General features: G+C 39.0%; 1 protein-coding gene across 2 annotated transcripts in view; it reads right to left on the reverse strand.

The window, feature by feature from the left end:
- plxna2 (plexin A2) overlaps positions 1 to 26,348 on the reverse strand; it is a 555,589-nt gene that overhangs the window by 68,846 nt on the left and 460,395 nt on the right. For both annotated transcript variants that reach the window (XM_008116576.3, XM_062978633.1), the window contains 4 exons: positions 24,961 to 25,104; positions 20,026 to 20,260; positions 9,189 to 9,331; positions 5,561 to 5,829 (listed from right to left, as the gene is read on the reverse strand). In XM_008116576.3, coding sequence (XP_008114783.1) covers positions 5,561 to 5,829; positions 9,189 to 9,331; positions 20,026 to 20,260; positions 24,961 to 25,104 — 791 coding nt within the window. The remainder of the gene's footprint in view (positions 1 to 5,560; positions 5,830 to 9,188; positions 9,332 to 20,025; positions 20,261 to 24,960; positions 25,105 to 26,348) is intronic.

Raw genomic sequence — 26,348 nt, forward strand, 5'->3', positions numbered from 1 at the left:
TGTAGTGTGAGAGGGCTCAGCTACACTCACCACAAAATCTGGGGCCAATCCATGTCAGGATAGTCACCCTTACCTTTCCTGATTTTCCCGTCACTGAAGCAGATGGTTATAAAGCTTCAAAGAGCTCCTGACCTTGTTGGGTACCAAGCTATGGCTAGGAACTCTCCAGAATGCCTTAGTCATCTGCTACGGTGACTGAGCCCCGATTTATTCTCTTTTCTCTGTGCTGCCAAGTACAATGAAAAGAGGATGATGTCATTGGTTTGTGTAGACAACAAACCAGCTTGAATCAAAGCTGGCCTCCTGTCCATGCTCAGCCTGAAGTGTGGGACTGCTCTGGAGTTTCAATGAAATTCCAGAGCATTTCCAAACTATTCGGTTTATTCTACATTAAGGACTAGAACTCACCAGACATTATCTGGATGTCCGGGAGCAACTTCTGGTCCACTTCACATTTTAGGGCTGGTGCTACCTCAGAATGAGGTCTTCAAAATAATTTCTGATGCACAATTTTTTCTATAACATTCAAAATATTCAAACCTGCTTTTCAGATCTGCATAGTCTAACTGAACATCTTAACGTTTCCTATCTGACCCATGTTCTAACTGTTCAGAGTTGAATCCGTAGCCTTCAGACCAGCACATATGAATATTTAGCAAAGAGATTGAGCTGACATTTCTTCATTTAGGGATTTTTGCACTTGTCATGATACTGGGCAAAGAGAACTAAAAGGACTCATATTTGTGGAAAATATGAAGGGCAACATGACACTTAGAGATTTTTCTATCACAGTGTAGTTGTCATGGAGAAAATTGCAATGTATCCACACAAGAAAATGGTAATGAAATCACACAAGGCCTTTTTACTTCTGAGGAAGTTCCCCTTGTATTTAATTGAATAGGTAACTTATTGCATAATAGTATTAAGTGACTTCACACAACAATTCTTGTTTTTTTTTTTTTGGAAGCTGTTATATTTGGATAGATTGCTGAAAAACCACTCCTGAATAGAAAATTAATCATGTGTTACAGTTCTGTGTAAAGCAGTCCAAGGAAATTACTAACTAGGTTTTCATAATGACCATATTCCTTCAGGACATCTGATAAATTAGGTGAATTGATCTGTTGACCTGATTGTCTCCTCAGATTAATCTTTTCTCTGTTACTATCTCCTGAGGTAACAAATATTTCTGTTTACTTCTCCACCATCTTGTTTTCTTCCCTTTAACACTTATTCCAGTCCAAAAGAAGATGAAATAGGTTGGAAAAAGGTGGAGATGGAAGTTTAAAGTGGAGTGTGATCATGTATCTAACATCTCATTCTCTGTATAATTTGATGGCACTGGTGAGAATGATGGTTCTGTAGTGATTGCAGACCACGGAAATAAAGGCCCAAGTATTGGAAAGCATGGACCTCATGAGGTTACCTCTAAACCCATCTCTAATATATGATTAACCTCTTTAAAGCTTAGCAGCTGGTGCACTGCAATGTCCAGGTTGCACCATATGAGTCTGGTGGTGAGAAGGAAAATACTGTTGCAAATCAGGAGCTTTGATCAGATTTATTTCTTGATTCCAGTAATATGAAATTAATTATATCATTTGATTTCATGGGTGACTGTGCAAAGCCCTAAATTGGATATAGGAGAATGATTGTCTACAACAATCCTTTCTCATATTGACACAGGAAGCTACCTTTTACTGAGTGATTCATCTAGACCAGAATTGTGAGCACTGACTAGCAGTATCATTTAGTCTTTCAGACAGGATTTCTACAGTTGGCCTTATAATGGTCAATAAATAATTCAATGTCACGTAAAACAAAATTATACTAATTCTATATTAAAACATACAATTAAAAATACATAAACATTAAAACCAATTATTAAGACCACACAATCCAAAATCATATTCCAGGAGCTGTTCTAGTCATTATTGCATATATTCCAACTTTACTTATTTGACTGCATTTATCTAACCTAAATTTATTGATGACCTCAGCTTCATATTGATGTTGAATAGAATGAAGGATAATTTGGAGCCCTGTGGCACCTCACCACTTAGTAGCCATGGGGCTGAATGTGACTTCTCCAATATTCCAAAACTGGTCCTCTAGACAGGAGCACAACCATTGTAGAACAGTGCATTTTGTTCGCATTTCACAAAGCTGGTCAGGTAACCTACTATGGTCAATAGTATCAAAAGCCACTAAGAGATCCAAGGAAATCAACAATGTAGCAATTCGTTAGCACTCCCCTTGTTTCTTGTCTGGAGTAAGTCCCTAATTTTATAAAGCAATTTCAGTGCCACACTTTTGGGCTGAAATCAATCCAAAATGGCTGAAGTTGCCCAGCCACCACAAGTTCAAACATCAGGGAGAAAAAAGGGGGATACTTACAACAGGTCAGTAGTTCTCATAAATTTCTAGTTCCAGTGAAATCCTTCAAGGCAGCATGTACCGCTCCCTGATACAATATGGCATTTACCACCCCTGAACCTACCCAGTCAAACCACTCCTACTAGGCATTAACAGACAAGATGGCCATGTCTTGAACACATTATCATGCCCCAGAAATTAAAAGTGATCCAATGAAAACTGATGAGATGGAGCACTGGATGCCTCCTTAGGCTCTATAACAACAACAACAACTCTTTATTGATTAGTCAATTTTGACCATATCAAAACATGTGAAACATACAAAACGTACACACCCATACATTCAGTAAAACCATGTATAGATACAAAGCATCCCGGCCTACAGGCCTAGGTAGTTGTGCAAATACAGAATAAAAAGATTAAAATTAATTATTCCCTTAAGGTAAGGTTTGAGCGGGGGCAAGGGTAAGTGAAACTAGTAGCTTGTCCATAGTAAATTTTAAATTTGGATTTTGTTAATGGCATTAATGTCACAGCTCTCAGCTTCCATCTTCTCACAGATGACCAGTGCTTTTTGCATAAAAAGGGTCAGTTTTAAAATAGAGTTTTTATCTGAACCCTGTAGAAGGATGTGCAATTTCTCCTTATTCTCTAAATGAGTATGGTTCTCCAGCAAAGGCTCTAAATAGAAAGATCGAAATCTTTTGTAATAGGGGCATTTTAAGAAAAAGTGTTCTGAGTCCTCCACTTCTGCATCTACCTCACGGCACCCACAGGTTGTCTTCGTATTAGGCTCTATAATAAGTGTAGTATCACATTCTAAGTAAGTGTGAGCAGCTTTCTGAGGAAATCTTTCCCAACAGGTAGCTGTGAGTTGCATACCTGATCTCTTCCAGCATGTATTGAGAAGCCTAAGGAATAAGCTTACTGGAAGAGTTTAGGATGCAATCCTGGTGATATGATATGTTTTTTTTTTGGTTTACCTAGCTGCTGTCTGGTAGACAAATATTTCCAGTCCCACTCCTCCTTCACCTCTTTAACAAAGAACACAAAACAATGACATTCATAGGATTTACTACCTTCTTAAGGATAAAAATGGAGGAGTGGCTATAAGTAAGACTTTGGAGAAAGCCAGCACTGTCAAGAAAGAAGATGTCCTAAAGGGAAGCCAGTAGTGAGTAATTCTCTAGCCTTTAATACTCTCCATGCTCATTATGTTCAGAGAGGTAGTCAAGGCGAAATTTTCTTGCAAAAGCATAGTTTCCATTCAACCTTTCTGTAATTTAAACAAATATGGAACACCTTTCATATTAGACAATTATAGAACTATGGTTGTACTTTAACTGTTAATGCTGCATTCTATGGAATCCTAAAGTTTATAGTCTATAGACATGCCAGAGTTATCTGGATATAATTCTAAATCTGCCTCCCTAAACTGCAAACCCCAGAACTCTCTAATTGTGAATGGGCCTAAACTTCAGAACAGTTGCTTAGAATCTTGCAAACACTAGCTGTGCTAACACAGATACACCTAAACCAATATAAAAACCCATGTGAATGTGGACTACATAGATGATGTGGTTTAATCACAATAATTAGATTTTTTTTGAGTGGAGGAGGGAAATTAAGTACATAGGCTAGAAGTGGTGCGAGCTTGAATGAAAAAAAAATCTGACATCTGGAAAATGTGGAGTAAGGTGGATAATGTCCCTGCAGGTCAGGGTCAGGTTGCTGATGCTGAGCAATGCATTTAAACTGTCAAGCTGTCAAAACCTCCACTGCATATTCTTACTTATTACTGTCACCTAGGGTCACCCCGTATGGAGTTGCTCCTTGACAGTACATAGACCTCCAAGACCTCCTGAGGCAGGTCAGGTGAAGGATTCCTAGTTCAGTTTCACAAATGCTAAAGCTAGCATGAAAAAGTAATTAGTAGAAGACTTAGAAAGAAGATTGAGAAAGTCTCATGAGGTCTTGCTCTGTTCTTGATATGGCTTAGTAGGCTGGCAATCCCTGCTTTTGCTGCTAGACATATGACAAAAGTGGCACTAATACTTCCCTCTAGAAACTATACACTAATGAAGCCCAGATAAGGTTTTTTTGGCCACTGCATCATGCTCATTGATAAATATTTTATGGTCTACTAAGATCCCTAGATCCTTTTCACAATTACTGCTTTCATGGTAATCCTATATATATGCATTTTATTTTTCCCATGTACATGTTGCCCCTTAAATATATTGGTCTTGAAATGTATTTTGGTAGTTTTGGCCAAGCTCTCCACTCTGCTAAGATCATTTTGAATTCGGTTCCCATCCTCTGAGATATTAGCTAACTCCCCTTTCCCCAAACTTAGAGTTATCCAAAAATTTGATAAATGTGCTTTCTGTACCACCATCTAAGTCGTTTATAAAAATGTGAAATAATGCCGGACCCATAACATGGAAATTGAGATTATATTAGGAATGAGTTAAAGATAGATAAATTAACACAGATTGTTCAAACAGAGAAATTATTCTTGGCAGGGGGTTGCACTGGATGGCCCATGAGGTCTCTTCCAACTCTATGATTCTATGATTCTAAAAACCTTTAAAAATTCTATGTTATTTGCCTTTCAACAATCAGTACCCATAAGCAGAAAAGAGACAAAAATCAGCTGTGGCTGGGATACTATCAGTTGAATTTAGTATTTTAAAATAGTTTTTCTGCTACTATTATGTCTGAGCATTATTGCTCCTCCACTATTTCTTCTTAGCTAGTTCTGATGTCTGCTACAGTAGCTTTTATTGCTGTTAAGCCTTGTCACCGTACATTTTAAAATCTTAATATGGAAAGTGAAGGTCCCATTCCTTTCACTTTAACATACAAAACAAAAAGACACAAAGAACTGCATTTTATTTTGTTTTTTGAGCAGAATATAACTGCCCAGACACCAGCTGGGGCATCAGGCTTTTTACCTGAGGTGCCTAATTTTCTATGACCATACTGTAATAGTACTACAAAGGAGGCTTGTAGAATTTGGTTTTATTCAAAAGTCTAATGGGCTGAGCTGGTGACCACAACAGCACTAGGGAACCAAACATATTCTACTCTATTCTTCAAATTTACCCAGCAGGTAATTTCATTCCTGAACCACAAACAAGGTGCCAACTTTCATAAAATTGTTTTTCCCATCCAATCCTACCTGCGCAGAAGGAGTTTTGGGTGATTTTTGTTTTCCAGGTTCTTCTCAATCAGATCAGATAGCAGCTGCTTCAGAACATCAGTGGCATATTCTAGCTTGCCTTGAAGACCTGTCATGATAAGGGAAGCCACATTGCCCCGATCTCGCATGGAGAAACTTCGCTGCATCTCAAGGGTACGAATAAATGTCAACAGAAAGACCTTGTTGTTGATTAGTTGGGCAAAGAGCTTCAGGGCCTTTTCAACACCTTGCTGTCCATTTCCTTGGACCTGTAGGAAGTAAAGAATATCCTCACAAATCAAGCAAAAGAGGCTGAGGATGCCTGCCATAGATGTGGACGAAATGTCAGGAGAGAATACTTCTGGAACATGGCCATATAGCCCGGAAAACATGCAACAACCCTGTGATCCTGGCCATGAAAGCCTTCGACAACACATTGAGGCGTCCTTTATTTCCAGGCTTTTGCTTAGGTTATGTAAAAACTCAGGAATGGATGGCCATATGAAATACATTGTCTTGATACTGAGGTCAAAAGCTCATTAAGTAGCATTTGAATTTTATGTCAACAGAAAATAAGTGATTCTATCCATGGCACATTAATTACTAATTTAGTATAAACTTCTACTTTGATGCAGCACTAAACAAGCAAGCAAATCCCAAACATCAAATCCTTTTAATTACTTTTGGTTGTAAGTAATTCTGTATTAATCAAAATGGCAAAGCACTTCATATACAATTCTTTACCAAACTTTTCAATGACTTACATATTCAGATTATTCATATTATGTATTTAACCGGCTGTGTAATTGGCAGCACATTCATTACTGCAAAAGCTTTTTAGAGTGGAGCAAAATGCTAAATAAATATCAAATGTCAATATTCACTTGCTATTTCATGACATAAAGCAAAGAGTGACTGGCTACTTAAATGCCAATTTCCACAATAGTAATTTCGGTGATTAGCATCCATGTAAATAGCTCACTGAATTGATTCTTAGTCTGGGAGGTAGGGAAGTTACGGATAAATGTGAACTTCAAACTAGTCATAGTACAACATAAAACTGACTGCTAGGCTATCAGCCCTTATCTTTTTTTCAAAAACTTCAAAAAACATCTAGTTGGAAGAGATTCTGAGGGTTAGATACTGTTGAAAAGACATTTAAGGTATTCAAGTCAGAACACTGTATTACTGAAGTGTGATCACAGTGAAGCTGATACACAGCAATCTTTGATACATTTGGTTCTGAAACATTTTTGTGAAACTTAGAGAACTGAATTTTGCCCACCTGAACAGAGTAGGAAACACATAAAACCCATGGCCACTAAAACATGATCTGTCTTAGGCTCTATAGAAGGCATGGGCAAACTTTGGTCCTCCAGGTGTTTTGGACTTCAACTACCAGAAATCCTAGCCAGCTTAGCGGCTGTTAGGAATTGTGCGAGTTGAAGTCCAAAACACCGGGAGGGCCAAAGTTTGTCCATGCCTGCTCTATAGTACAGGCAATATTATCTTAGACCCGTGGTTCTCAAACTGTGCTCCTCCAAATATTTTGGACTTCAGCCCCCACCATTCCTAACAGCTAGTAAGCTGGCTGGGATTTCTAGGAGCTGAAATCCAAAGCACCTGGAGAAACACAGTCTGAGAAACACTGTCTTAGACCAATGGTTCCCCAACCTTTGGTCCTCCAGGTATTTTGGATTTCAACTCCCAAAAATCCCAGCATTCTTACTAGCTGTAAGAAATTGTGGGAACTGAAGTCCAAAACACCTGGAAGACCAAACATTGGGGACCACTATCTTAGACCAACAATGAAAAATATTTTGCCCCACAGATGTTTTGGACTTCAGCTCCCAAAAACACAGACATCCTGGACAATAATCATGGACTCTGTAGTCAAAAACATCAGCAGTGTCAACATTTCCTCACACCTGTTTTAGACTATGAATGGCTAATAAACAGCCTATAAGCCTTAAGTGATATGGATTTTCAAAGACAAGTGGGTCTGGCTAACACTTGTGTAAGGCTATACTTTTGCCAGACTCTTCTAAGCTATGTTTTACCTTTTACGTTCAGAAGAATTTAAGCAAAATGACATAAATGTGATGGGAGTTTTCCCTTTAGTACTGTGTATTATCATATGCACAGAAAAATGTTTTACATCCAGAAATAATATAAAAGATATATTATATTGGCTGAATCTTCAATCAGCCAGTATCAGCTCTGTGTATGTTTTTGACTTCTTATGCCAGTTTACACCTCATCTTCTACATGGTGAGAAGATATGCATGTACCTTGACTGACTAGTAAAACAAGAAGTATAGTATATTATCCGCTATTAACGTTTCCTAGAGGCAAGGCTACCAAAATGAAAGGGGAATTACTGTACACAAAACAGCATGTTGAGCAACATTGAAAATGATCCCAGAAATATATAAAATACAATATTTTTTCACTTATTAGATTTCACCTTCCAGCCCTGGCATTCAAAGTACAACTACTGGAGCTTCGAACAGCAGCTGCCAGGTTTGTTTTAATTAGAGCCCTAGAGAAGAACCTCAAATCTTGATCAATAAATTACATAGCTATTGGCAGAATATTACATTTGTGTATACTATACAGCAGGACAGAAACATTTTAGCCCACCCGACAGGCAGATCTTGGCTTCTCTTTGCCATCATATGTCACCTCTTTGCAAGCTGTGTGGTGGAAAGAGGCATGGATTGCAGAGTTTCTTACCTTTTACAGCAAGAACTTGATTAAAAAGAGAACAGAAAAAGTAAAATGCTTGCACATTAGCCACTAGGGACAGAAAATTGGAATGCAAACTTTATCACAGGGCATCCCTGTGGCTTGCTGAACCACAGATATGTCCACATTATTACTTTCACACCAGCAGCATAAATAAGAAATGCACAGAAATGCTGCTGATAGTATAACCCTCTTATGTTTTTATTTGGTAAAATGCCAACAGCAGCATGTCCATACTGAAAAATGGGTCCCATCTGCTTCTGCTGTTGTTTAAACTACCTCAAAAGATGGGATGGCACAGTTGGTAAGCTCAGCAGGCAGTGCAGACAAAGCTGAAGTAATGTGACCAAGGTCTCTTTCACACAATAGCTTTGCCAAGCAGAGGACAAGATGAAGACAGCTTGGCAAGCTTCCTTGCAAAATGAGAAGCTCATTCGTCTTGGGGCAGCTGAGTGCAATTTTCTCAACTCCAGCCCCTCCTCCTCATGTAGTTTTCTATTTCACAAAGAAAGAATTCAGGGCACATTTCAACAGTTGCTGGAGGCAAATGCAGCTGGTTTGTTGCTGGACATACAGGTCTTGTCATACAGCCTTAGCAAAAGAGAGGGGGTTAAAAAGATGGAAGAACAACAGCCACACAGAAGAAATCAAGAGGAAGTAAACTATATGTAAAATGTATAAAATCCAGGGCTTTTGTTATAATGAACTTTAGCATTCATTGTGCTTAGCCCAGCAGTTCTAATAAGATTCAGCGTGGGAGGCAGAAAGGTACTTTCACAGCTGTGTGGGTTTTAATCTTAGCTTCCCAGAGGGGACCTGAAAAACAGCAGCAGCTACCTGATGAGACAGAGACTGAGGGAAGGTGCAGGTATCTTTTTACCTCTAGTTCACGCAGGACAGGGTGGTCTTCAATGCCAGGGAAGAGGACCCTCATAGCATATGTGCGATAATCAAGGTATGGGATCCCAGAGCGATCCAGGTCACTGGTTAACTCATTGATGTCTGTCTGGAGCTCTGCAAAAGCTATTAGAGGGAAAAAAAGGGTGAAAGACAGACAATCAGGGGGAAGCAAAGGAAACAGAGGTGGTGGTACAAGCAATCACGGACTGCAAATGAGCCAAACCGAGGAAGCTCATTTACTCTAGACCTTGCTGTGTCACTCAGATATGCCCCCAAGCTGGGAGCCACTTCCACAGCATCCTAGAGAGAGGCGTGAGAGAGAAAGAGCACACACAATGCAAAGAGCAGAGATGCCAAGAACAAAACACATTTGCTAATTTGTATGCTGTTCACACCTTGTGTGTAAGCACTGAAAATGCTTTGAAAGGCATGAGATAAAAATAAAGATCCTATTTTTAAATCACTGTGCCATGCAGCTTTTTCCCCTCACACACCAACTCTATTCTTCTACTCCCTGTGTTTTTTCGCTGTAGCTAGTAAAAGGAATTGGATCCAATGTTTCTTGGTGTAGATGGCATTATTCAATGTCCAGGAAAAAGTATGCTTTGATGTGAGGGCTACACATCATGAGATATATATGGAGGGAGAGGATGAAAGTTCATAGGATCCACCATAGCTATTGACAAACACTGTACAGAGCAGCATAACAGACACTTTGACTTTTGTATTGAGAAAGTACTCAAACATTGCACACATACAACAGCATCCTATATTGTGCCTCCAACTTACTGTGTACTTTTATTCCTGCTACATAACACACATAGTAGACATGTATATTTGTGAATGTACAAACTGAGCTTACGACACCTGATCATGTACTTGTTTGTAAATGCACCAGTTGGTCAGGTTGGATTTGTACCTAGCTCTCCTAAACCTAGTTCTTCATAAAGCACTAGTACATAAACCCCTTTCTGTTCCAGCAACATTCTTACAGACACTGTCCGCTGGCTAATTAACCTGCCACCTAAAAGTGTTTGGTAGTGGTCACTTTTGACTTTCAGGCTGGACAACTTATAGATCAATAAAATAATATTAATGTTTGAAAATCTAGAGCTGAAATCCTAATGCTTATCAGTTTTAGAGCTCAAAACAGTTACTTGACACCAACCCAAGGAATTCCCTTCTCAGCATATGGCCATTTTGAGTAAGAGATTTTGGGAGCTGATGTCTGAAAAGTGGTGGCGCAGTGTGTTAAAGTGCTGAGCTGCTGAACTTGCAGACCGAAAGGTCCCAGGTTCAAATCCGCTGTTAGCCCCAGCTCCTGCCAACCTAGCAGTTCGAAAACATGCCAATGTGAGTAGATCAATAGGTACTGCTCCGGCGAGACGGTAACGGCGCTCCATGCAGTCATGCCAGCCACATGACCTTGGAGGTGTCTACGGACAACGCCGGCTCTTCGGCTTAGAAATGGAGATGAGCACCAACCCCCAGAGTCGGTCACGACTGGACTTAATGTCAGGGGAAAACCTTTACCTTTTACTGTCTGAAAAGTAATCTTTATAAACTCTTGTCATTTTCAGCCAATGCCTTTGCACTCAGTGGAACACTGTAAGACAGAAGCAGGAGCTTCTGTTATAGTTCAGTCTCTGTGACCATGCCTTGGAGGCAACATCAAACTTAGCTTACTTATGGATGAATAAGACCTGCAAATTACAATGAGAAAATAGCCAATGATTACATAAGTTAGTTTTCAGAACCCAAGGTCTTAAATGTATTCTAGGAAAAGCCCTCTAGGTCCTGGCTTATTCATGACTACTGCAGGGAAAAATCGCTTTTGATTTGAAGTTTTACTGCCAGAAGAGAAATATTTTGATTCTTCATTGTGCTTTTTTTATCCAGCATGACTACTTTGATTCTGAGTCCTTTTTACTTTTACTGTTTTTGACTCCTCACCCTTCCAAAAGAAGCTATAATCTCTCAAAGCCATTTTGGTAGTGTGGCATTCCTATATGTGTGTGTGTGTGTGTGTGTGTGTGTGTGTGTATACATGCATCTTTATATAGTTGTGATCACTTTAATCTGAATGATGCAAAATCATCCTGGTGTTCACTGTGAAAAGGGTCAAGTCTTCAAAGTAAACACTTTTAAAGGCTTGGGCTTTTTAAACATCTTTAGTGACTTTTGGTAGGGAAAAAAGTTCTACGGGGTTTACAAAGTACCTTCTGCCATCACCCACTTTTCCACTGCTCATCAGCATCAACTTTCCTGGATAAGCATAAAACAGGATTAGGTAGTCAAAGGAGTCTGGGACCATAGCCCAGTACACAACCTCAGTGAGAAGACATATTTTGTAAGGACCTGGAAGGCATCTCTGCCCCCTGATGCTTCTTTTACATTTCCTAACAAAGATAAGAAGGAATAGGACAAACAAGCAAGGGTCAATATGAGCAGGGACCTACTTCCTTGAATCATGGAGTTGGAAGAGATCCTATTTTGCCCCCACACTATCTTAACTACTTGGAAGGTGAAATAGCTGCACAGGGAATAGGTCGGGGACTATACACTTGAATCAAACAGGAATTTATTAATTGACAAGAATTTTAGATTTTCTCTCCTCTTGAGTCTCACTACAAAGTCTTTGTGAGGAGAGGTAAAGTGTTTGAGAGATAGACACAGTTCTGGCCAAACTGAGGCTCTTGAATCTTTATTTCTTCTTATTGTCCCTTTCTTGTATGGTGTTCAATTGTATCTAAATGGTCTCAATATTTAATTCTGATTTGAATATAGCTCATACAGTTCTGACATGTTATTTTGTAAACCTTCCACTCTCTTCACCTTCCAGTCACGAAAAAGGCTGACTCTTCCAAGAACCAAAAGGGCCTTTCCTGAGGCTCCACCTCTGAGGGGATTCTTAAAGGGGCAGGGTGATAGAAGATTCAAATGCAAAAAGGCTGTCTAGACTGACCTCCCCAGAAACTGTACATAAAATATTAATCCCTTTAACTAAAAAGGGCTTAACTAGGGGGAAACAGTGAGGGTCTTCATGGGTCACAATAGGCCCCATGGACCATGTAGAGAAGTTGTGTGTTAAACAGAGATTATTAATATGATTTTATTTATTTGTTTGTTAAAAGAAAAAAAAAGGGTTATATATTAGCAAGGAAAAGCCTAACAAGGAAACTAGCTGGAAGCAGCATTTGGTAGGTTGCCATGGTAACACAGCTTCCCTTGGGAGAAAAGGGGCGTGGCTAAGATGACAGTTGGAGGATATTCCCTTTTAAAAGTTCAGTTGCTGTGAGGGTTTAAAAAGGAGTGGCTGTTAGGGGTTTGAGAAGAAGAGTTGCGGTTAGGTTTTGGAAAGATTAGGAGCTGTGGAAATCAGCTAAGGACGGCAGCTTATGGTCACTCAGGGGAAAGGCTGGGAATATAAGCTGACCGGGGGAGTTTAGTATACTGTGTTGAAGAGAAGTTATTTAAGAAATATCCATTCAAGAAAGACTACATTGTAACTTAAGATCCGGAACGTTTACTGATTGAAACCATACGCTTATGTACCAAAAATAAACTTGAATCTTGTTATTGTTCATAAAGATAAGTCTCCTTGCCTCTCTGTAAGCCTGTTACCTCACGTTGGTGGCAGTTACCGTACCTATCTATATAAGTTACCGTACTTTTCTATTTAAGTTACCATCTTTACTCATTTAAACCCAATCAGTTCCGTTATCCTTCCTTATCCACTAAATCATCCCTGTCATACATTCACACATCCTCCATCCCTCCCTCTCACACGCGCGCACATCTCCTGAATTGGAGGCAGCGGTGGGATTTAAAAAAGATTTCCCCTGCCTGAGTTGAGTACCACAATTTGGGCTCACCTCAATTGGTGGCAGCGGTGGGATCAAAAAGGATTCTTCCCTGTCACAGTTTTCTTCAGACCATAAAGTTCAACCCCTGCTCAGTGCAGCATCTCTAGCTAAAGCATCCCCATCTGACAAGCCTTTCTTTGAAGACCTCTACAAAAGGAAACATCACTACCTCTTTCAGGAATTGGTTCTATTGCCAAACTGCTGTCACTGTCAAGAGCTTCCTTTAGCTGTCCAATCAAAATCTAGCACCTTGTAACTTAAAACCATTAGACTTAATTCTTCTCTCTGAAGTAGCAGAGATTAGGCTTGTACATTCTTTATGGCAGTGGTTCTCAACCTGTGGGTCCCCAGGTGTTTTGGCCTACAACTCCCAGAAATCACAGCCAGTTTACCAGCTGTTAGGATTTCTGGAAGTTGAAGGCCAAAACATTTGGGGACCCACAGGGTGAGAACCACTGTTCTATGGGTCAGCCCTTGAGCTAGTGTGATCGTGATATTTCTCAACTGTCTCTTCAACAAGATGAACATGCCCAGCTCCTTTAAACCTTTCTCTTATGCTCCGGAGAGCAGGATTTGATTCCCCGCTCAGGCATGGACACTCAGAGATTGACATTGGGCAAGTCATATTCTCTCAGCCTAAGAGGAAGCAAAAGCAAACCCTTTCTGAACAAATCTTGCCAACAAAACCCCATAATAGGTTCACTTCAGAGTTGCCATAGGTCAGAAATAACTGATCACATCTTATGAAGCATCTGCCATGAAGCACTTTCATAGTACACAATTATAGCATTATGCTTTCACTTTAGCTATTATTGCTAGCATGGAATCATTTGATTTGTACTAGAGGTATGAGAGCTCACTGGTTGGCAATTCTAGATATCCTCCACTAAACTGCAAATCTCAGGATTCGATAGGGTGTTGCCATGGCTGTTAAAATGCAACTAGCAATTCCTATTGTGTGAAATGGCACTAATATGGTGAGAAGGGTGTACCACATTCCAACTGACAACAATGCTGAAAGAATATATATGGAACACCTTTTACTATGCATGCATTCTAGTTTACATGTTGGGTGTGTCCAGTATGAAATATTTACTACCTGGCAAATGTTACATTCTTTCTTGGACAAGTAAATATTTAAACAACAGCCATGGGTCTTTTTTTCTCAATACATTCTCAACATTTTGCTTACAGATGAAATAGAAATATTTAATAAGCTGTGGCATTCATGTGTGTGTGTTTATATTATCAAAAGAAAGGGGAAAGCAAAAACTCAGACCTTTGTAAGACAGGTATCAGCAGTATGTGAGATTGAGTTTCTTTTGTTTTTTATTAGAACTGGAGAACCATCAGCTGAAGCCAGTTGCAATTAGAAAGAGAGAGACAGAGAATGTAGACATATACTTAAGAATTAAGGAGGAAAATGTCTCTTGATTGCCTCCCCCCCCCCCCCCCCATGTAAAAACTTTTTGCATTTTTTTCATTTAAAATGCCACTTTTGTTCTTCCTAAACTCTGTCGACCAGCAAGGGGTGCACATATTTTTCCACCCGGTATGGCTCGTGGATCTGGCTCCTTGTAAACATCCATATGAAAACGTTTCAGAAAAGGTCAGCCCACAGCCAGCCTTAATGACCTGGCACTGACAAACTGTACAAGTCCTTTAAATAGGATCAAGTGCTAATCCTGTTCTCCACACGTTAGTCAGGCAAAGGATACCTCTTGTATCCAATATATTGGTTACGGTGTTCCTTCACTAGCAGAGAGTGCTGATCCTCTTCTGCGGCAAAAGAGGGCATTTACGAGCTTGTGTGTTTGAGAGAGATTGACCATAGTTTTATTTGACAGCTGTACGTGGGCTCAGGCCCTGTTAAATTCATAACAGATCAAAGGCAACAGGGTAAGCAGGAGGCGGTTACCACGGAAACTAGAAACTTAACATCGCTGATACTAGAGATCTGTTCAATCAAAATGGAAAAGCTATATGAGACTGGCCAGGTGTGCTTAGGTGCATGTGTGTATATATGAAGGCATGTTCTGGATAAAATGGCCATTTGTAAAACTTGTTGTGTTCTTATATCCCAATTCTATGAATGCTTGTGTTTGCTGCTCAGTTGCATAGTCGTTTCCGACTCTTCGTGACCTCATGGACCAGTCCACGCCAGAGCTCCCTGTCGGCCGTCACTGCCTCCAGTTCCTACAAGGTCAAGCCAGTCACTTCAAGGATCCCAGCCATCCATCTTGCCCTTGTGCGCCAGCTGCGACCATACCTCGAGAAGTCTGATCTGACCATGGTGGTCCATGCCTTAGTTACCTCTAGACTGGACTATTGCAATGCGCTCTACGTGGGGCTGCCTTTGAAGACGGCCCGGAAATTACAACTAGTACAGTGTTCGGCAGCCAGGCTTCTAACCGGAGCGAATTACAGGGCGCGTTCAACAACTCTGTTTAAGGAGCTTCACTGGCTGCCATTTACTTTCCAGGCCCAATTCAAGGTGCAGGTTATCACCTACAAAGCCCTAAATGGTTTGGGATCCACCTACCTTAGAGACCGCATCTCCCCCTATGAACCCGCACATTCTCTTCGCCTGTCGGGGGAGGCCCTTCCCTCGCTCCCACCACCCTCACAGTCGCGGTTGGTGGGGACGAAAAAGAGGGTCTTCTCCATCGTGGCCCCCCGGCTTTGGAACTCGCTCCCTAGAGAGATCAGGCAGGCCCCTACCCTCCTCTCCTTCCGTAGGAGCTTAAAAACCTGGCTCTTTCAAAAGGCCTTTGATACTTAATTTGGTGTCAGACTGATCTATCTGCCCATTTTATAATAGCCCTATTCTCGAGGTGTTGCCAATGCTATATTGCATTTTGTCCATTTCAACTGTGAAATTACCTTCCCCATTTCGGCCCATTTCGGCACATGTTGCACTTTGCCTGGGTTCTATGAATTAGTCTCCAGTGTTAATATTGAATGTTTTATGCTGATTTTAACTATTGTTTTTACTGTAATTGTTGTTTTTATTGGATAACTGTTTTATTGCTGTGTTTTGATATTTGATTGTTTTATTGGGCAAGGCCTCATGTAAGCCGCCCTGAATCCCTTCAGGGAGATGGGGCGGGGTATAAAAATAAAGTTATTATTATTATTATTATTATTATTATTATTATTATTATTATTATTATTATCGGTCGGCCTCTCTTCCTTTTTCCTTCCATTTTCCCCAGAATCACAATATTTTCCAAGCTTTCCTGTCTCCTCATGATATGGCCAAAATACTTCAGCTTTGCCTCTAATATCATTCCCTCCAGTGAACAGCCGGGCATTATTTCCTGGAGGATGGACTGGTTGGATCTTCTTGCAGTCCAAGACACACTCAGGATTTTCCTCCAGTACCAGAGTTCAAAAGCGTCTATCTTCCTTCACTCAGCCTTCTTTATGGTCCAGCTCTCGCAACCATAGGTCACTGTGGGGAATACCATTGCTTTGACTATGCGGACCTTTGTTGCCAGTGTGATGTCTCTGCTCTTCACTATTGCTCTCCCAAGAAGTAGACGTCTTCTGATTTCCTGGTTGCAGTCTGCATCTGCAGTGATCTTCGCACCTAGAAATATAAAGTCTGTCACTGCCTCCACGTTTTCTCCTTTTATTTGCCAGTTAGCAATAGGTGTAGTTGCCATGATCTTGGTTTTCTTGATGTTTACTTGCAACCCAGCTTTTGCACTTTCTTCTTTCACCTTGGTGATAAGGCTCCTTAGCTCTTCTTCACTTTAGGCCATTGTGTTTACTTGTTAGTAATCTCCATTATATTTAATGGGGTTCACTCCCATTGTATTGGGGTTGCCACTTGTTTTGCAATGTTTTGATAGCATCCCTATATTGTTTCATAGAATAATAAAGTTGGAAGAGACCTCATAGGCCATCCAGTCTAACTCCCTGTCAAGAAGCAAGAAAATCGTATTCAAAGCACTCCCGACAGATGGCCATCCAACCTCTGTTTAAAAGCCTGCAATGAAGGAGCCTCCACCACACTCCAGAGCAGAGAGTTCCAGTGTCGAACAGCTCTCACAGTGAGGAAGTTCTTCCAAACGTTCAGATGGAATCTCCTTTTCTGTAGTTTGAAGCCATTGTTCTGCATCCTAGTCTTCAGGGCAGCAGAAAACAAGCTTTCTCCCTCCTCCCTATGACTTCCCCTCACATATTTATACATGGCTATCATGTCTCCTCTCAGCCTCCTTTTCTGCAGGCTAAACTTGTCCAGTTCATAGGGCTTGTTCTCCAGACCCTTAATCATTTTAGTTGCCTTTCTATGGACACTTCCCAGCTTGTCAACATCTCCCTTTAATTGCAGTACCCAGAATTGGACACAGTATTCCAGGTGTGGTCTGACCAAGGCAGAATAGAGGGCTAGCATGACTTCCCTGGATCTAGACACTATACTTCTATTTATGCAGGCCAAAATCCCGTTGGCTTTTCTTGCTGCTGCATCGCACTGTTGGCTCATGCTTAACTTGTTGTCCACGAGGATGTCAAGATTGTTTTCACATGTACTGCTGTTGAGCCAGGTGTCCCCCATTCTGTATCTTTGCATTTCATTTTTTTCTGCCTAAGTGGAGTATCTTGCATTTGTCCTTGTTGAACTTCATTTTGTTAGTTTTGGCCCATCTCTTGGCCAGAATTATAATCCTCAAACTCTCTGAAGTAAAAACATTACTGTGAAAACAGCATGGTGGCATTCATGAGAGAAGAGGGTTAAAAACTGTGTTTGTTGAAGCCTGCCTGTATGTTATGTTAATAATGTTATAGATGGTATACATTTCTTTATGGCCTTGGTTCATTTGTATTCCTCAGATGGGTAGTTTCTGTTGTTGTAGAGATGTTTACTTCAAACTAACCTCTTGAGTCTGATAATGCATTTCTTACCATTGTGATACTGAATAATGTGATTTTTTTTAGAAATACTAAATATTTTTATGGAAGGCCCCATCCTGCCACCACACACATAATTTGTTTCAAATTATGCTATTTTCATACTGTTTTCAAAATAACTTTAAGTGATTTTAATATTGTCATTTATATATTTTTATTTTAACATTGACTTTCTATATGATTTTTTAATTTGAAAGCTGCTTTAAGTCCCAGTCTGAAGAAAAAAGCAGGCTATAAATAAAGTTAACACCACCATCACCCACAACAGCAGCCAGCCATAGGGTGATAGGGTTTTCCTCAATGTGCCAATTTCTACTTGAATGTGTTCGTATTCTTCTGACACTGGAGGTTTGTGTGTCAGGTATATCAGCAAGTTGTTATTCCTCTTGCAAAGATGAAAATAGTTTAAGTAACAACAGTGAAGTGGATTAGCTCCTTGAAAGCAATGGCATTGTGGCCAGAAATGAATTATGGTGACAGCTGCACTTTTTATGGAGTAGTGTGTGTGAGAGAAAGTGTTTTGTCTCATGTCTTGCTTCCTACTGTTCAGTTAGTTTTCTAGCTCATCACAATATGATAGAAAGCAATTAGACTTCTGAACATAACTCTACCATTGGAGGTAAAACAGATTAGGCAAATCAATTTGGGAAGTGAAAGAGGTATCTTGATCAATATATCTTGGATGCACTGCAATTATCTGTGATGAAGAATGTGACCTGCTCAAGATTTTGGGGACTACCATACCATAGTATGGTAGTTCCCAATAGTTTATCACCTTCTGAAACAACTATGTTTTCTCCTTCATTCACAAACTCAATGAAGCAGATACAGAACAGCAGATACAGAAGAGCTTGAAGAGTTTGAATCAGAACAAAAAAGATAGGACTATAGCACTATTATAGCATTTTCTTTTCAATTATTTTCTCATGTCAGGATGTCTGCTTCAAAAGGTAATGTAATTGAAGAAGGAAGAGGATTCACCTATGAAGGTATATAAACCATAGTGGTGTCCTGCACCATGATTACAAATCTGCTCCACCCACCCCCCATGTCTGCTGGATGAATGGGAAGGAACAGTGGTGCTTTTCTTTGTGACCACAATTGAAAATTTAGAGGATGTTAATTTTTTTAAAAAATGGGTGAGAATTTAAGTGTTGGTTTATACCAGTGATTCCCAAAGTGGGCGCTTCTGCCCCCTGGTGGGCACTGTAGCAATCCAGGGGAGCGGTGATGGCCATAGGTACATATATCTTTCTGTTTAATTGCTATTAAAAAATTAAAAAATAATTTCTAGAGCGCTGAGTAATATTTTTTCTGGAAAGGGGGCGGTAGGCCAAATAAGTTTGGGAACCACTGGTTTATACCTTGGCTATTACATCACCTTTTTATGACTGTTCATAGGAAAGAGAAACAACAGTAACTGTGATAAAAAAAAACTTTTTCAGGATGGGGGCATAGATGAGCAAACAACAGCAATTGAAAGGCTTCAAGCTAGAGCTGCAAGAATAAAAACTGGAGAGAACTCCTGTATTTTTAAAGCTGTGTAGAATTTCATCAGGTGTTTCTTTTTAACTGGTTGCGTGACAAGCAACATCTGCTGAAATTGTCTCTTTTCCACAATCTTAAAAGATTCAGGAGCCGTCTCTAGATTTTACTCTGGCAACCCTACTTCAAAGGCTTCTTCTCATAAAATGCAAAGTGACACAGGATGCAGAGAACTTTTTTGATAACAAAAATTCACCAGAGCAAGATAATCCATGGCATTTTTACAGGCAAGGCCTTGGGGCATACACTAGGGAAAAATTGTGGCTCACAAAATTTCCATTTCTGTCTAACTGTGTAAACCAGTAATTATGTAGTGTCAATGTAATAACAAAAATAATTGGTAAAGAACTTATCCCAAAACCACAGTGCCTACATTAATGATGTGCAGACTTTGGGAGCACACTTTATGAATGTTACATGCACACTGTTGGTCAAATAGTTCCCTCATTTGACATTTCCATACTAGCCTCCATTAGTGGGTGGACTGACCTTCCTTGCATTCAAGGGCCACTCGTGACTCCAAGTTGTCCATCTGCATCTGTAGCCTCTTGAGGGTGAGGTCATTTTCACGAGACTTGCGCTTGTAGGCAATGAGGACGATGATGACTATGATGAGAAGAAGGCTTCCTCCTGCTGCAATGCTGACAATAGCTGGCAAGGTCAACAGGCTATCTGAAATCACGTTTACTGAGCCAGGTGAGAAGACAATGCCACCTACATGCACCTAACCAAACAAGAGACAGAGGGTTTAGTCATCAGATGAAACATCTGGGGTGACCTGCTAGAAAGAAAAAGAGATTCTAAATAAGGACTGCCTTTGTGAATATTTCTAATGCAGGTTCTAACTGTATCTCTGCTTGTTTGCATTTCTATGCCAATTCATTGGGGGGGGGGGGGCAGATGGACACAACCCTATTTCTTCTCCAGTAGTTATTTTAGCAATATTTTATTTAAAGCAACATGTGACTTCAAGGACTGGTACATGACAGGGATTCCTTGCCCATGTCACTGCTGTTCTGGAACTCATTCCCCAAGCACTAAAGATTCCTTCAGAAGACACAGCATGCTGTTTGACTGCCAAGTCGTAGACAAGATCATGTAAACAGTGTCTGTTTTCAGAAGGAAAGGGCACAGTCTACTTGAAACACAGAAAAAAGCGTCAAGTTGTGATAAATACGTCATCCCAGCACTATCTCTGGCTTTGTTCTGATTATCTGATGGATCTATTTGACTTTCATTTCACAGGCTATCAGCTCCCTTTTGTACACCCTGGACATTAGAGACAGAATGACAATTTCATTGACAAAGACATTTAACGTGGAAGTAGCAAAGAAGAGCGAAAAACAAAAGAAGCCACAGAATGACAGGACATGGGGGAGACTGTGGTATTGCAGCAGATAAATAGACAGACAGTTAATTATAGACTAGGGTTTTTTTTCTGTACTTGTAATAGCTTATGGTAAATGCAAATATTAATGGTGCTGGGGAGAAATATGCTACAGTATTATTGAAACAGGGAGCTGTTATTTCTAAATACCTGTTAATATGATATCCAATTACTTTTACTAGATTCCAAGAAAAATAGATTTTTAATTGACTTCTTTGGGTGAAAAATGTAGGCATTCAAGTTTGAGTTATTTTTCAGATATAATGATAAAGATATAAAAAACGTGATCCAATAAAACACCTTCTTTAATGGATATGCTTGCTGAAAAGGATCAGTGACTAAAGCATCCAAGTTTGCCTGAGGCTCTTCAGAAACTGTCCGTCTGAACTCCTCATATATTGTAAGCATCTGAGAAAGTGTAATCCATGAAAGCTTGCACTAATCTGTTTTACACGTTCCACAAGACACTTCTTTTATTCCTCTCCTCCCCCCATTCTATGTTGTTCACAGAAGAAGGTCTTTCGAACAGGGCATTTCCAACAGCACTGTTTCCCAGTTCTTTTTTGGCTCATTTAATTGAGGCATAAAAATGTGTTTTAAAAAAGGACACTAGGCACTTTGCAAAAGTTAAAACTACCAGGACAAATTTAGAAAAAAAAAACTCCTCCAGTTATAACTTGCCAGCTGAAACCTCTGTGATGCACATTAAATGACTTACAATGGATTCTAAAAAAATGACAAGTCTTTTCCTTAAAAATGACAGGGTGACAGGCATAGAAATAGATGGCTCACTAATGTGAAAAAGTCATTCACCTGCAACAGTGGAATATGAGGCACACTGATAAGAATCCATCTAGCCCTACAACAAACCTCAGTGCTCACTCCATGCTTCATCTACACTGCGGGAATGGTATTATGGGAATTAACAAGGCCAGCCATTGTATTCAAGGCTTATACTCTTGTGTTAATAACACCATCTCTCATTTGCAAGCAATACCCTGTGGTGGTACAAATGACTTACGAGTAAATGGGACATTCCCTAAGTAAGAATAGAACTAGAACAAGGAATTACGTTTTTTAAATAGTAACACATTTACACCAGTTCTTTTCTCTCCTTTTTTCTTTTCAAAACTGTAATGTTATCCCCATTATATATTAGTTTATGGGTAATATGTTACCAATACTTTATTTTATTTTTTAAATGATTATAAATAAATAAATAACACCCAAATCTCTTCAATGATCTTTTAAGGCAACATTTCAGGTCACCATTAAATATTTTCCTTATTTATTTATGAATTACTCAATTCATTTATAGCTTGCTTTTCTCCTAGTATGGGACCCAAGCTGACTCACTAAAAACAAGTTCAGCTAAAACATGGTAATAAAAATTAAAATACATTAAAAAAAAAACAATCACATTGAAACCAACACACATATTGTATATACTCGAGTATAAGCCGACCCGAATATATAAGCCGAGACACCTAATTTTACCATAAAAAACTGGGAAAACTTATTGACTCGAGTATAAGCTGGGGGTAGGAAATACAGCAGCTACTGGTAAATTTCAAAATAAAAATAGATACCAATAAAATTACATTAATTGAGGCACCAGCAAGTTAAATATTTTTGAATATTTACTGTATTCCAAAGAAAAACAGTAAACTTGCTCTATAAGTGAAAAAGTAGGGTCAACAAAAACAATATGGTATTAACAATAACTTAACAACAACAACAATAAAACTTAATTTGTAATAATAATAATAATAATAATAATAATAATAATAATAATAATTCATTTATTATCCTTCATTTTTATCCTGCCCTATCTCCCCATGGGTAATCAGGCCGGCTTCCAACATAGTAACAGGCAAACATCCAATGCCTATATAAACAATGCAGAGCTAGATATAGATCTATAATTATATATACTAATTTCACATGTGCACTTTCCCCTGAAACGTTTGCAAATCCTCTCTATATATGTGCATTTCCCTCCTGCATCTATCTAGAAATCTCTATATGTGTGTGTGTGTGCATTTCCTCTGTAGTATTTCCAAGCCCTATATATCTATATTCATATCTATCTATCTAGACATCTCTCTATATATAGATAGTTATATCTGCATAGGATTTGCAAAGACTTACAAACATGTGAGGCAAAAATTCATATATAAAAATAATGTATACACATAGATACAGATATACAGGTATATGGAAATCTCTAGATACCTATATGCATATAGGATTTGCAAAGACTTGCAGACATGAAAAGAAATTCATATTAATATATATTAATTAATATATATAGAGATATACAAATATTTAGGTACAGAGGGATTGCAAAGGCTTGTAAGGGGAAGTGCCTACATATCTGTAGCAGAGATTAACAAATATTTCAGGTGAAAATGCTTTTATAAGATTAATGGGTATATATATATATATATATATATATATATATATATATATATTCTTCTTCCTGACTTGCAAGGGCTTATTTACCTCTTCAAAACATTCCCTTGGTTAAGAGCGAGGGAGGCTTTGGAAAAACAAACACACTGATAAGGGAGGAGAGAAATATATCATATATTGCAAGCAATGGCCTCCTGGCTCTGCTGCCTGGCTTGACCTTGACCCGATTATAAGCCAGGGGAGGCTTTTTCAGCTGATAAAAAGGGCTGAAAAACTCGGCTTATCTTCGAGTATATACAGTAGATTAAAAATACAACAGAATTAAAAACAGAGGGCACGCTCGCCCATAAAAAAGACTGTCTGCAAGATGTCACATTAAAACAATTCTGATGCTGCCTTACTTTATGTCCTTGTTACTTCAGAAAGTAAGGTGTTAAATATAATGTCATTACCTGTAGCACATTCCATGTAAACTCCAAGAAGAAGGGGGGCAAAACTAGTTGTAAACTGAACTGGGAGATAGGGGAGCATTTCGAACCTTTCTAATAAACCAAGAAATGTCAAAATATATAGAACAATTAGCTCCCGTGTCTGCACTCCTTTTCTTACGGCATATTTCATTTGTTCTTGGATGTATCTGGTGTGAGGGCCTTTATATTTGCTGAGATGTATAAAATCTGGCAGACAGCCTTATCGTGCTTTCAACTGGAGATTTTGCAACTATAAACTGAGACAAGGTGTCTGCTTCCAACTGTGCTGGGAATCTTTCACAGCTACTCATATCCTCTACCATCCACAAGAACTATGTCTATAATAAAATTAGTTAAGCTGAGCGGTATGACAGCACTTTTTGTCTTTTGACAACTGCAGAATTTTCCCCTTTCCAATGAACAATTTAATCTGCTTTAACCAGCACTACTAAATATTATCATGCAAAAATCATGCTGGGTCAATGTGTGCTTTTGCAAACGTTCTACAAATTCAATATTGCTTGTCTACGACCTACAGCGGTAAGCGCTATATGCTTTTATAGGTTTACATATATAAGTGAATAAAGCTTTCTTTTTTCTATTATCATATCAACTATCTTTATTTATTTAGAAATTTATTAAGAAAATATCACAACTTTCCTTCAGTAAACACAAAATTAAGAAGATTTATTTCAAAAATGTCTAAAAAATCTGAGAAAATGATTTCCCTAGATTTATAGCCCTTTTATACCAGAAGCTCAGTTTCCATCTCCTAAGCTAGGATAAGAACAAGTGCAAAGAAGGGGTGTAAATGTTCATTTATTTCATTCTCCTGGAGAAGAATGGAATATTTCACAGGCTTTCTCCTGTCTGATGAGATTCCAAGAGCTTTTGCACATTTTCATGTGCGTTTTTTGTTGCATTTCAATTCATTTGCACTCAAAGTGTTAAGAAAGTTGAGTTTTAAGCAAAATACTGTTTTCTGCACAGTTTAATTTTCATAAAAATGTCCCAAAATAATAATAAATGAAAAACAAAGGTTGAGAAATGTGTGTCTACATTCTTTACATCCCTAGTGTAATTGTATTCAAACACTTCAGCAATACAAAATACAAAAGATAACCCAAGAAAAGTCTGATACTTTGTCCTCACCAGTACTTTGTGTTGCCCAGTGAGATTTGGAGGCTCACACAGCAGCTGGGTCTCAGAGACAGTGACAGCGCAAGGGGTTTCTCCAATCAGAACAGTGTAATTCAGCTTTGCTCCACCAGAAGCTGGAGGGCACAGATTTCTACCCTGTGGGAAATCGGGAGAAAAGGTTCGAATAAAATATATGGAGTTCTTGGCTTTTCCCCCCTGATAGCCTCCTAATCACCAATTCAGCACTGCTACATATCTCAAGTTGATCATTTGTATGAAACCTTTTCACAAACATCTCTGTATTAGTTTTCCCAATATGTATTATCTGCATAAACAGTTACTCAATATGATGAATGTAGTGGAACATTCATATTTTGGTGCCATTTCAAGGCATGCATCTTCTGCATTTAGGAATCTAATTTTTTTATCACTGTTACGGTTACGAGGACCATGTGCATTCTGTATCTTCCTGCTATCACCTACTTCTTTTTCAAATGTAGGTCAAGGCCAGCAGGATTACCTGCAATGTATGGTTTAATTACCAGTTATGACCACTAACTGCTGTTTTGGTTTAGCCTGCCACACTTCACCTTCATCCATTAAGTTATAGTTGGGAATATAATATAAGTAATTTAAGTAGCATTGAGGGAAATCAAATACTAAATGCGAGGCTAGCATTTTGCACTGTCTCAGATGTTATTGAATTGCAGTTTGGTAAAACTCTAGCCAGCACAGCCAATAGTAAAGGATGCTGGGAATTCAACCATATTGGAGGGCTGCAAATTTCCCACCTCTGCACTAAAGCAGATTACTAATCAACCAAAACGTATACTAAGTGGTCTAATAGAGCAAATATCTCGAGCTTGCTAACAGGCTGAAATTGTTTAAGGGTGAGAGAACAGTCATAAGGGTTATACATCATAAATGGCACAACCAGGACAATCATAATTGATAAGAAGGGATTAGGACAACTAGTGCAAGTAGGAGACTCTTACAGTGAGTAGTAACAAAATAGGCAGGGGAGAGACATTAACTAGGAAAAGATAATGAACACCAACAATTACTTCTAAAAGTTTAGAAGTAGGACAGAAATTATACTAGTCTTTTACTGCCAGACATATTGATTTGGTAGGTGACAGACAAGTCATCGTGAATTGTTGTCTGATATTCAAGAAAATTATATGGAAGATTTAAATGTCATGCTTTTTGTGTGCAGCAATTCATGACAACACCTACCACCAACACCATCATGTCTGTCAGTGTCATGACTAATAGCACAGAACATTATTATACATTCTAAAAGAAATAGGGAAACATCATGATAAGTTAGCTATGTGAATATTTTCCAATGAAATTAGCCAAGAGTTTTGAAACACCTTGAAAACAATGTAGTTTTATAA

The sequence above is a fragment of the Anolis carolinensis genome, chromosome 4 (assembly GCF_035594765.1).
Source record: "Anolis carolinensis isolate JA03-04 chromosome 4, rAnoCar3.1.pri, whole genome shotgun sequence".
In the NCBI taxonomy this organism is placed as follows: Eukaryota; Metazoa; Chordata; class Lepidosauria; order Squamata; family Dactyloidae; genus Anolis; species Anolis carolinensis.